The following is a 13,973-nucleotide window of genomic DNA, read 5'->3' as shown; positions in this document are numbered from 1 at the left end:
ACCAAATGTCTTGAGATGTGTTCTTACACACATTAAAAAAAAAAAAAAAAAAGCAAAAAAGCCGCTTATTATGTCATCAAACTGATACTAAAAGTAAACTGACGTACTTTGCTTTAATGTAAGCTATTTAAAGTTGCAGCTGTTCCGTCTCTTTCAGCTGCTTTAAAATTACAAATACTGTGTCAGCAACAGGTTTACACCAATTGGTATCTTTAGTGAAAGCGTTAAAAGTTTGGTTTGCACTTTGAGGTCATTAACAATCAGACAAACAGCATCACTGGAGTGGGCGGCTGACATTTTGAGATGACAAACATAAGCACAGACAACTGGAAGGCATGAGGTTAATTCAGAATGGGCCACCTACGGTAAGCTACAGTAATCTTATTTTTTATTTATTATTTATTTATTTTTGTAAGATTCTAATTTTTTATTATCTCGTATAGGCCTATATACTACATAATTCAAAATGTAATTCAATATAGTACATTAATATATTCAATACATTACATTATTATTTATTAGTAATTCAACATGTTACATTATACTTAGTATAATGTAAAAAAAAAAAAATAATATCTGTGTTCAACAGGCGTCAAAGAGGCAATTTACTGAAATGTGAGGCAATTATAGTTTTATGTAAGGTACAACTGCAAAAAAACAAAAATAATAATAATAAAAAAACAAAAATCCCATTTTAATCCACTTTTTCATTAGGACTAAGTACATCTTCATATAGCCTACTGTTTATTTTCATAATTACTTTTACCGTCTTTGAAATATGGGTAAAGGCTACTGCCGAAAGCATGTCACTAATATATAATGTTGTTTTTATTGAAACTTGTGTCATGTATTTAAATGTAATTACACATTTATTTACTTTATTATTAACTTTAAAATGTGACAAATAACATGTGCTTTAGTTTAATATGGCATCACATCAATATAAGTGTATTTTAAAGCATGACAATTAGATTGATTTAGGCCATAGAAAAATATTTAATTTAACATAAATACACTTGTTTATGTGTACTTAAATGTGTTAAGAAACAGTGTACTCTGTTTACGTGCACTTTGATTTGATATTATCTTTAAGTAGTTTATCAAAAAAAAAAAAAAAAAAAAAAAAGATTTGAAGTAGCCTACACCACAAGTGCACATTCAGTACAATCAAGCACGCTTTTTATATACAAATAACGGTATCGGTATAAATTAAAATAACTACGGAACACATTGCATCATAGTGTTTAAAGCATATATACGTATACGGTATATATATATATATATATATATATATATATATATATATATATATGGTTTCAAGGACATCTCACGTGTTATATGTTACATAAGGAATTAATTATTGTATTGTGTATTGCAGTAACTATGGTTACTGGTTTTTAACGCTTGCCATCGAGTGTTTTGATCCCCCTCTACAATCGATTAGTTCGGCCTGACGCAGTGTTATAAGCAGCAAACATTCCTCGCGCAGCTGAGAGTGAGTGAGTGTACAGGGGCATGATATCGACTGTCAGTGCTGCTCTTCCCCGCACACAACATGGGCTCAACCGCCCTTACCACCAAAAGCAGAGCCTCAGCTTCACTGCAAAGCCCCGGAGTCGGTTCTGTGTTGTGGATCGCGTGTATTGTTGAGATATTTGGGGTTTAAATGTGGGTGATGGTGCTGTGGACTCAGGACAAGATGGCAGCAGTATGAGACACACACATCTACATGCTGTGAGTTCAGTTGAAGTGTGTAAAATGATCGGAGAAGACCTGGATTATATCTACTGTTAGTCCGTGTGAAAGGTGAGACTTTTTTTCTTTTTTTAAATCGGAGTGATTTTGTTTTGCTGATGATCGTCAACTGTCTATGGAACAGTCAAAACCGAAACGGATGATCACATCGGCTGTGTATCAAATCCTAGTGAGCTTCCTACATAAGACTTATTTTGGGCATCAAAGACGCGTTGCAAAATGGGATTATTACCTATGATAATGCGAATGTTTTTGGACATTATTCGTGCATCCTGTGCAGGCAGTCAGCTTTTCCTAAAATTTGACTCACAGCCATTTGAAACACAGCTTAACATTGGTATCCAACCAGTAAGAAAGATCGATGCATAAATGGTTAGGCATGCATGTATACGTGTATAATCAGTTGCTTGTCATTTTGAAGCAGTTGCACTTGTATTAATGCTTTAATATAATAATGCAACACTATATAATATTATATTCAACACTGATGTTATGTAATGCAAGTTACTGTAATGTGAAGCTTTTCCAGCAGTTTTAATATGAAGAAACCTTTAGTCTTTAACAACCCAGTTATTTCTTAGCTATTGCCTAGATCAAGAGTTTAGAGGAAGCTAAATACTGTGGGAAAGTGGCTTATTTAGGACGTAAATATGAAGGAAAAAACAAGTAAATGAATAAAAGTAAGTAATTAGTTCCAGAGGAAAAGCTCTTTTCCTCAACAAAGTGCACATAGGATACTTTTTAAAAGTGCTAATTGAGGTTGTTTTGAGGCAGCATGCATCTGCAGTGGAATAGGTCAAATGTTAAATAAAAATAGACTCATTTACTATGCATGAGAAAAAATCATGTGGGGTGTTATCATTACCTGTAGTGCTGTGCCAGAATGTTTTAGTTTTTCAACATCTGATTAAATTGAGCGCTGTTTGTCAAGTTGAAATAAAATGTAAACACAAGGATGATGATTATTTTGACAGTAGGAATTAAAGGAATAGTTCACCACAAAATAAGGAAACTTATGTAATTCATACTCAAATGACTCTCTGTGGACCACAAACAATGCTTATTTAAAGAATAACCTGGCCTTCTTTTCAATACAATGGAAGTGAAGACCTTGGGCTCCATAATTACTAACAGTAGTCAATTCAGTTTTACTGTTTTGTACTGTATTTAGACACATGCACTAGCTTTTTTGGGTTCTGGTCAAAAGTCTGGTCGGATTTGCAAGTCAGATCTTTTCAATCCAGTACAATAGAATTCGATTGATTGGTTTACTTATTAAACCGTTCGCAAGATAAACAAACTGTCTTAGTTATCCAGTTACAGATGGATGTTTCAGCCCCAAAATCTTATTATAAACTTGTATTATTTTCTTCTATGAAACACAAGTGGAGATATTTTGAAGAATGTTGTTAATCAAACAGTTTACTTTCACTGTATGTACAATTTCTATAAATATTTTGTTTTGCAAAAAAATGCACGTTAAAAAAGAAATGTGAGTAAATGATGACAGAACTATCTTTAAAAATAACTGCTCATGCATATGGACAGGATATTCCTTAAAATACCTATACGTGTTCCACAGAAGAATGGAAGTAATATTGGTATAAAACGGCATGACGATTAATGCATTATGGCATTTTTTTTTTATTTTAGGGCTGAATGTCTGCAAGTTTTTGTAATCCACTATAGCTGTCGTTTTAAGGCAACCCTAGAGACAGACAGTGTTTTATGTTCCTTGTTGTATGGTGGGTAAGGCTGTTTTCACCAGCAAGGCTTTGCTTTTTCTGAAGAATGAGCTCATTTAGTGGCGGGGGAAGTTCAATAGAGGAGTCACACGATAGCCTGGCTGCCATTTGAGTTCTGCTGAGAGCAGAGACATGTCCACGGCAGCGGCCCACTCCGGCCTGTGTTACTCACTGTGGTGAGGCTTGCGACCAAAATAGACCTGACTATGTGCTATGACTCCATGGAATTTTCAATTTAAGAGGTTGCTCAGAAATCTCTTACGGTATTGTTTTAAGTATAGGAAAACTTATTTTTAATAATTATCTGGCTTTATGGCCTTGTGTTGTTGTTTATGCATTCAGTTCAGATCACGTATTGCCTTGATTTTTGACCCCTGATATGAGATCCAGCCCCTCCCACAGTAAAGTAACACAAATATGGTGTTAACAGAGTTACTTCCTTTTGTCAGTTAAAGAAGGAATATTTCATATTATTACAAATCTGCTTCCTGTGGAATTTCAAACAATGTTTTAACTGTTTTTGCCCATACAATGATTTTGGTGGGGTTCAAAAAAAGACATGGGGCCCAACTGATTTTCATTATGTGGCCACTATTTTTTAGAGTTGTTCCGATTCCGATACTAGTATCGGAAATATCTCCGATACCACAACAAATTCTGGCATCGGCATCGGCGAGTACATGAACCCATATACCGATCCGATACCATTTTCTTAAAAAAGACCTAGTTATGACCGCAAGCTTTGCCTAACCGCTGCACGGTTCTTCTTCGCTGCTCAAAATGCATTGAAAACACAGGAAGTTGTGCTGTGTTGCCACAAGCAACCCCTGTTTAGAGCAGCGAAGAAGAAATGAAAACGCGTTAGCAGCCCTTATCTATATATGACTGGATCACTCATCACATTCTAAACTGCCAAAACACAGTGAAGCCGCTACTATATTATAGATCAGTGGTTAGCAGTATGTCTCTGTAGTACCGGTAGTTACAGACTCTCGAGTATATTCAGTACCGGCAGCTGCGTTCAGTCGCTTCCGTGTAAGTCAAAGCGCAGGGCTCCAGACAGTAGCCGAATATATACTAGTGTCTGTGAATTTTAAACTGCAAAATACTATTTAAATATTACTCCCGCAAAATCTACATCTCTGTGGGTGACTGGCACAGATGCGCGAGAGCTCGCTGTTTTGTAGTCTCTGCTGTGTGTCATGAGGACACGAACGCATAAACCGTCACTTCATGAGAATTTACCGTTTCATTTGAGAATACTGTCATATCATAAACACAGACACTCAAAGATCTTCATGGCAGCCCATTAAAATAAATGTTTGGTTTACATGAGTAAATTGACAATATATAAAGCTACTGTTGTAGCCTACAGTAATAATAATACGTCTCTATAATAATAATAATTATGCCTAGATGGTTGCTTGTTTTTTACTTGTTTTGTTGTAAAGAGATTATCTGATTAATAGATCTTTTTTGTTGCAGTTTTTTTATACAGTTATATTGTAAAACTTAAATACCTTTTTTAGTTTGCGGTGTTAGATTTTTGGCTGCATTTGAAGTTCTTTTTTGCATAAGAAAATAAATAATACTGTCAAATTCATGTTAGATAATAAAAATACTGTAATAAATACAGTAGTTCACCATGTATTTGTTCATGTTTTATTGAGGGATCTGTCTGAAGCACACCATAAAAAAATTCTAGCAATTTACACAGGGCTAGTAGTATATACAGCTGTATATACAGATATACACCCAGGTATCGGATCAGTACTCGGTATCGGCCGATACCCTGAGCCCAGGTATCGGAATCGGTATCGGGAAGAGAAAAAGGGTATCGGAACATCTCTACTATTTTTCATATTCAGATATCTTAGTATGTATTCCACAGGATTATAGTCTCTTAAAGTCCTGGGCCTGAAATCTTTGACAATATCTATTGCTGATTCATTATTTGTGCTTGCCAAGTATCACAGTTATTGTCACTTCACTTGGGACTAGGGATTACAAGAGATAAACATTGAATTTAATGGTAAACAATAGGGATGCATCTATTCGATTAGTGTTGTCACGGTACCAAAATTTCATTATTCGGTACAAATACCAGTGGAAACCAATGGCTCTCCGTACCAATTTCGGTACCAAAGCATGGTGTTAACCTGTAATTGTCACCTAAAATTATGATGTTTAATGGAACAACATTCATGATATTATCTATCAAGCATATTAATGCTCCTATCCTGCTTTGAAAGCATCATATCACTCACTTCTATACTCAGCTCTGATAGAAATGTTGCATTATTTAAGCAAGTTAAATGTTAAACTGCATAAACTAAAGTTTTAACAATTTACTTTGTTTTGCAAGTGCTTGAAACTGGCTTTTTAAAGTACTGTATGGGTGAAAGTTGTGGGAATCTTATTTTCAAATAAACCACTAGATGCGAGTGCGACACAGGAATAATGTTAATCAGAGTCTTTGTCCTAACTAATCATTGGTAAATAGACGGTGGTTTCTTTAAAAACATTCAAACCATGGGTCCAGTGCCTGAAATAATTTCAGGTACTGATTATTGTGTTTAAATGTGTAATGTTAAAAAAAAGGTTTCATTTTATTTTGATCAGTGAACATGCATCAATGTGCATGACTTTAATAGCTAAAATGCATGGAAACGATAATAGATAACCGTTTATTCCATAACAAAGACTGTCTCTGAGTACTACATGTATTTTTAATCATGTTAAAAATTATGTTTAATAACTTTGTTAACATTAGGGGTGTCGAAATGTAATAGTTTCTTTAGATGAGGATGATTCTGTATCGGTTCTGTAATGGACCATAACCGATTATAAGGTACTGACGCTTTTCTTATGTAATTCGTCGCATATGTGCTTTGTCGCTGTACCATACATTAGGCGGATTCGACTTGTCATACACTCATCCTGTGCAATGCTGCTTTAAATCGAAAGTGCCTAATGGTGGAAGGAGGTGAGACACAAGTGCGAATAATTAAAAATGCTAAAAAAGCAGAAAAACTAAAAAACTACTTTAAAAGTCGAAATCTGGCCACATTATTCAAATGTTCAGGGGGTAGGTATGGGCAAATGAAGCCTCATAAAGCTCTGAGGCTTTTCTCTAGGGATGGGTGAATCGATCCTGAAGTATCGATATATCGATCCTGATGTGAGTATCGAAAGTATCGATACTCAAATAAAAAATATCAATACTAAGCTGTTTTTATTTACCAGTGATTTTGTTTATTAAACAAAAAATATTTCCTACATTATGCTTTAAATTTAACGAAAAACCTATGTTAGCAAATAATTGTGTGGAAGGGATTTTCCTGTTCATCTAAACACACAAACACAAAAGGCAGAATCAATCAATTACAGACAGCATTCACTCACTTCTGTCATTGCATTTAAATGGAGCTGCATTTCCCAAGAGTAGCCTATAATAAGAAAGCATTTATGTTTTTGGAAAAGGCATCCCAGAACAATGCAGAAAAAAAAAAACCATAGGCTAGTTTGTGCAGTACATTTATTTAAATTTGAATGTTAAAAAGTTCATATTGATCATGTTCTCTTCTCTATTGTTTATATAAATCATACACTCTCCGAACCAAAAGATTGCATGCAACAGCCTATTACTGGTAGTCCCTTATGACAATGAACCATGGTAAAGTGAACATAGTTTAACTATAGTATTTGTAGATTTCCTTTGTTAACACTACAGTAAACATGTTTTAAGCATGTGAAACTAAAATTTAACCTAATAAGTTGCAATTAAGGCATATTTCAAATATAAAGTTAAGTAGGTATTATTACCCATTGTACTCACAATAACGAAATGTCATAATCTAAAGTTCAGTTTAGAAGTATCGTATCAGTATCAATATCGTATCGAAAACAAAATATGAGGTAACGCCCATCCCTACTTTCCTCTGACTGTTTCGAGAAAAGATTCAAAGCTCTGAGGGTCTCGAAAACAGTTCCATCTGGTGGTTCATAAAAAAAATATCAGCCAAAAGCACGAGAAAAACGCTCCATAGAATGAGGCATCTACCACATATTCCATGGATCAATTCAAGTTGTGTGCACAAATAAAAACTAAACTTTTTTTTTTTTTTTTTTTTTTTTTTTATTGTCTCTGATGAATTAATTTATCCATTTAACTATGCAATTTAATACCAGTACGAATATCAATATGATGTAATAAAAGAATAATGAACACATATGAATTTCATGACAAATATATAATTTTTCTGAAATAATTAACATTCTTCATATATAAAAGAAAATTGAGGATGCAGTGCATCATTAATCTAACAATACAAACCCCCCGATACACTTATCTGATTGGCTGTGATTTTGATTGATTAGTTGCATAGTGAAGACAGATTGGTTGTTACTGGATGGCGAATTGGTTGACCTACAAATTGGTTGTCACTGGAAGTACTTTTAGTTAGGACATGGAGTTACAGTGATTTTAAGTTCACATAATCCAAAAACTCATGAACCCACTGATTCTTTTTGTCTGATTCATTAAAAAGGACCAAATCGTTAACTTTTGTTCACTCATGAATTAAACTGCACTGGTCAAGCTGTTCCAACCCAACTCAGAAATACCATATATTTTTCTCTGATCTCAAAACCAGATGATTCATGGGGTTTTCCCACAAATTTCCAAGGTTTTACTGTGGCAAGGGTGTGCAAGTCTAAGCATCTCGGAAAATTGTGCCATTTAAGTGACCACACTAGACACTAGAAAGTGAGAATAGAAAACGGGATTTAACGGGGAAGGTCTATAAAGTCTATATACTAGGATATGTTTTGAAATGTTGATTTAATTTTATTGATGATATGAAAATGAAATGAAAAATGTTTTTTTTTTTTTTTTTTAAATCATACTTAAATAGTTTAAAATATTGTTATTATTATTGATCTGTGTCATCCAGCCCTGCTGAATACATTCTTCAAAATTATAATTTATTTTTAATTGGATTGTGGACTGCATTTGCATTTTCCTTGAAAACAGGGGACTTTGTTGACTGTAACATCCTCTTCCCTTTCCCTTGATTCCCCCCCCCCCCCCCCCCATCTTTTTCCCAAGGAGGAACAATATTTTTTCCCCAACTGAACTGTAAGGCCATCATAAAATGAGATGTTATATACTGTCCCCACCATAATCATACCTTGATTTTTATTATGTGTGTTCACTTTTTTTTGTTTTTCTCATCAGACCAGTAATGACCAAACCCTGCATGACTGTAGCCAATTTTAACAGTCAATTTAATCACATGGTCATGAGAACAAACAAACAAACAAAAAAAAAAGCTGGGTATTTCCATGGTACTTTTTTTTTATTTTTTTTATGGAGATGCAGTGCAGGTTTCTTCCCCCAAAATAACTTTTATATCCTAATTTTATTATTTTCTCAAATATTAACCAGCCACCTGATTTGGTTAGTATTCTTACAATGATAGTGCATAAAAATAGCCAGATTCAATTTCTAGTACTTTGGTATAGTAAAGTTAAAACAGACAGATATGAACATGATGATTTAAAGTTGTGAAATAATGTTGAAATGTTTGTGTTCCTATGTTAGTAAAGAGCGAGTGTTTAGTGTTAAGATGTTTGATTATTATTAGGGGCCAAGCACCGAAGGTGCGTGGGCACCTATTGTGTCCGTTAGGATTCTTTTTATTATTCTTCCTCTTCCGCCTCAAGTCTATGGCAGCCCATAGAACCGATTGTGGGAAAGTTGTATAATTTGGCACACTGATAGAGGACAGTCCCAACATTTAACTATAGTGCTTAGCCCCGTAATTGCTGCTTGCAGCTATATTTATTATTATTATTATTAAAATTTTTAATGGGTAAATTAGATAACCAACAACATACTGTAATCATCTGTTATGTGATTCTTGTCAGAAGCAATATTTGTTTTTGTTAATATTTATACATTTTAGTTTCTCTGCTTGGACTGGCCTGTCTTTTCTTATGTTGTGATTTCTCATTTTATACCCTCACCCTATTCTCACTTCACTCCCTATACCTCAGTTCAATTATTTTTAACTCTTTTAAAAAAAAAGAGATTTTTAAGTGTGCTTCAGCCATAAATTAGAGTTGGACAAGCCACAATGTTTGCACAGGATGTCAGCCAAATGAATGTGAAATTGGCATCATCTTTTCAAAATGTTGGTCATGTGTTGGCCTGTTTCTGAAATCAGACTTTTATCTTGTTCCTTTTCCTTATTTTTATTTTTTTTCTTTCTTTCTGGTGTACAAATCTAAGTTGGGTTTGACCCTAGAGCCTAAAGTGTAAATAATTGAATTACATTAGTACCACAACTTGTGACTCAAAAAGTTTTGCTTTACTACACGCAAGTGAAAATAGAGACGCTTTGCAAGCACAGATGGAACTGTGCCTTTGATGCCCCCTCCCCAATGCACAGTAATGCTCATTTTGAAATAACCGTTGCCTAGAGACCCCATTCATGGAAACTGATATGAAAAGGTCATTTGAACCTGTGAGCAGTTAGTTGTTTCCTTTACAGCATTTATGGAAGGAGGGTTGGTGGGTGTTGGAGAGAGGAACTCAACCTTCTGCTGCAGTGTCATTATCTTGGCCTGTCATTGGCTGCTCAAGGCAGCCTGCTGTTTGCTGCTCTAGCATAGGGGCAAAGGTCAAGTATGATGTCAGCCTGATGATGCAATACAGTGCACGCAGTAGGACAAGTTGTTTACACTTAGTTAGTGGACACCTGTGATGTCACACAACAAACTTAGGAAAACACCACCATAGACAGTAGTCATTTTCTAAGTTAATATTAAATGGAGACCAGGGATTTCACATTTTCAGGAATTTGAAAGGTACTGGCTGGTCAGTTATGATGTCCACGTTTCTTTGAAAATGTTGAAATCTTACATATTGTCATTTTATTGGTTGAAAGTGTAACATGATCTGTATCCGGTTTTCTTGTTTTCGCAGGTATGGCCTCACAAGTCTTGGTCTACCCACCACATGTTTTTCAAACTCAGACAAGTGCCTTTTGTAGTGTGAAGAAACTCAGAGTTGAGCCCAGTAACTGTGTTTACCATGAGAGGGCCTACCCACAGACTTACTTGAATGGTAGAACCCTTGGCATTGCTTACTCGTCAAAAATCACCGCTTCATTTAAGACACCAGATTCTGTGATCGGCAGATACCGCAGGCAGGAGTTACCATTGCAAACGGCTGCTGTACGCGGTGTGCGACGTCAGCATACCACCACAGCAACGCAGCAGCAAAAAGGGGGTGTCACCTCTCAGGATAAGGAGCCAGAGCACCAGGAAAAAGGAAAGAGTTGCAGCAGTGGAGCTAAAGGGGCAGTTGAAAGGGGTAGGGGAGAGGGAAACGACAGTCAAGAAGGAGGAGGTGGAGGACAGGGTGAAGGTGACGAAGGAGGTGGAGGAGAGGACGAGGGTGACCGGGAAGACTGTGGAGTTTTTAACTTGCAAGACAGCTCCCACAGATGCGGGCTGAAACGTAAGAGCGGGGAGCTGGAGAACTTGGGGAGCGCCATGCAGATTGTAGAGGACCTGTCAATGTTACCTGCAATGTTGCAGTCAAATTTGGGAAACCCACCAGTTGCGCTCCCAGTGGCAGTCGGTGGAGGGCCTGCAAAGCAAGGTGGAAATTCCGGAAATGGGGATGGAGACTACCAGTTGGTGCAGCATGAGTTGCTTTGCTCGTTGAAGAACAGCTATGAGGTCTTAGACTTCCTCGGCCGTGGTACTTTCGGCCAGGTAGTGAAATGCTGGAAACGAGGCACCAATGAGATTGTGGCGGTGAAGATCCTGAAGAATCATCCATCATATGCACGACAGGGCCAGATTGAAGTAGGCATCCTGGCACGCCTCAGCAGCGAAAATGCAGAGGAGCATAATCTGGTGCGAGCTTTCGAGTGTTTCCAGCACCGTAGCCACACCTGTCTTGTGTTTGAGATGCTGGAGCAAAACTTGTATGACTTCCTCAAGCAGAACAAATTCAGCCCGCTACCTCTGAAGGTGATCCGTCCCATTCTTCAGCAGGTAGCCACGGCACTAAAAAAGCTAAAGGCCATGGGACTGATCCACGCGGACCTTAAGCCTGAGAACATCATGCTGGTGGACCCTGTACGGCAGCCCTACCGGGTGAAAGTCATAGACTTTGGCTCAGCCAGTCATGTTTCCAAAGCCGTCTGTTCGACGTACCTCCAGTCGCGGTACTACAGGTATGTACCAACTAAAGACTGAGTTGATTGTCAACTAAAATTGGTTTTGATTAGTGGGTGACCGATTGATCTGTTTTGGTGATTTAATCTGCACCAATAGTTGCAAAGTGATTTACATTACGCTGGCCAGAGCAAAGTAGGCAGAGTTTTCAAAACGACTATTTTTAATGTAAATCTCTCTGTCTATGGGCCAATTGTTCCAACCATGCGATGTCGTAATATGAAATGACTCTGTATGGACCATACAATACATGCCTATTTTGCAGTTGCATGTTTACTTTGCAGTTCACCACATTACAATTGTTATCACGGTATTCACTGTGCATTTATAACATCACATTTTCGATAACCACAGAGCTATATTTAATCGAAATAGTGAAGGAGGCTGGAGGAGGTAAAATGGTTTGTAAAAACGTTAACTTTGTATTTTTTAGCTCTGGAAATTCCAAAACAGACAAGGCTGTTCATCCATTTTGCTTTCCGCCATTGTTGGGCTCCATTTCTATTGGCCGCGTGGGGAAATGTCACAGAGTGCAGTGACAAAAGTTGAACTGTTTTGAACTTTGACGGCCACTGCGCATGCGCTTTGGTCGGCGAAGCAACTAACCGCCCTCATGCGGCATAAGCATTGAAAGGAATGGTTTTCATAGCACTTACTTTTCTGCGTCCTGTGTGAAAGCCGCTTGAGACTGTGCACTACACAGATGTTGCAGATGTTGCTTTAAAACTGAGACAATTTAATCGTATGTATGCAGTAAACTACAGTGCACGTTTTCATACCATTATCAAGTAATGAATCTGCTGACTAGATGATGCATTAGTGAAGAGCTGCAGTATGTTTGCCGACAAGGCTAAAAGGACACAAACTTCATTAGTACCTCAAGCGGTTAAAGTGTGACCAAAACATGCAAGTCTGACCCAAATATTTAATGAGATGATTGTTATAATTTATTTGCATTAGTTTATCAGTGACAGCTGGTAACTTTAATGGATTTGTTAGCCAGTGAAGTTGCATATTTAAATCTAATGAAGTGGTAAAGCAAAGGGATATGTTTATGCAGCCGACAAAAACCTGCTATGCCACTCACATAGTTTTCCTGTAAATTACATTATATTTGTCCAATAGTGTTGTTAATGTGCATAATGACTTCAGCCTATGCCTAAAAGATTGCATTTTTCAGTGAAACATTTGTTTTTTTGGCTCTTAAAAAGGCTGTTTGCTTCATATAGAGAGCTTTAAATATAGATTATTAATTTCACTTACTTGTTTTGTTTGCTATACTCAAGAGTGCATCCAATAAACCTCAGCATTCATAGCAGAGTTGTTTTGTTTGGTTGTTGATCAATATTTTGTTCAAAAATTACTCTTAAGCCCATTTTTCCTTACTAATTGACCACTGAAAACACTCAAAAATGTATCTGTATACGTTATACAACTAAAATCCTTGTGGAATTACCAGTCAGGAAACACTGCTGATGTAAAACAGTTTCCCTTGAGTTCAAAATCTACACTGACCCTGTTGAAATATTTGACCCCACAATGCAACAGGCAGGGGCTAAACCATTTTTGACACATTGCCATGGGAAAGGAAGTGATGATAAAATAAAAGTACTTAAAAAAAAATAGTGTTGCTCTTTTTTTGGTTGTTGAAATGGTAACTAAATTTGTTTATTTTTGTTGAAGGATTATCATTCTCCATCTTATTTCCTGAATGTATCAAAGGAAATGCCTCGAATGTCAACTTGATAGAGTGCCAACATTAAAAACGTAGACAAAGAAATAACTTCGACAGTTACTTTTGTACAGTTCCATTTGAAATCACGCCTGTGATGGGTAACAAATCTGCTATTATAATTTGGATAAACCTTGATCTCATGTTAAGGTCTGGTAACAAACAATCCATCTGTTAGTTTCTTCACTCCAACTGTCTTTGAGTTTCATGCAAAGAATAAATGCTGGCGTGTTCAGATAGAGTTTTAAAGTATTGATTACTAGGAGTATATTTAGCAAATGGTTTCCATTTATCATCTCTAAATAAAACATGGTTGGTTTTGCTATTTTAATTTCAGTTTGTGTAACTCTTGGCAATTTGATTAAGTCCAAAAGGAAAAATCAGGACTACGGATTCATTTATACTGAAAAGGGTCAGGCATTTTGGGACACATTTCATTCTGAGTTCTAGGTGAATAACAAATGTAGGTCATCCAGATATTCCAT

General features: G+C 36.4%; 1 protein-coding gene across 2 annotated transcripts in view; it reads left to right on the top strand.

Moving 5' to 3' along the window:
- Positions 1-1,471: 1,471 nt before the first annotated feature.
- hipk3b (homeodomain interacting protein kinase 3b) overlaps positions 1,472-13,973 on the top strand; it is a 60,076-nt gene continuing 47,574 nt past the window's right edge. For both annotated transcript variants that reach the window (XM_026287807.1, XM_026287808.1), the window contains exons 1-2: positions 1,472-1,806; positions 10,492-11,755. In XM_026287807.1, the coding sequence (XP_026143592.1) occupies positions 10,494-11,755 (1,262 nt within the window). In that variant the 5' untranslated portion in view covers positions 1,472-1,806; positions 10,492-10,493. The remainder of the gene's footprint in view (positions 1,807-10,491; positions 11,756-13,973) is intronic.

This window comes from Carassius auratus, chromosome 18 (genome assembly GCF_003368295.1).
Source record: "Carassius auratus strain Wakin chromosome 18, ASM336829v1, whole genome shotgun sequence".
Lineage (NCBI taxonomy): Eukaryota > Metazoa > Chordata > Actinopteri > Cypriniformes > Cyprinidae > Carassius > Carassius auratus.
Note: the sequence above shows the minus strand (reverse complement) of the source record. Positions and strands in the feature narration are given on the sequence as shown.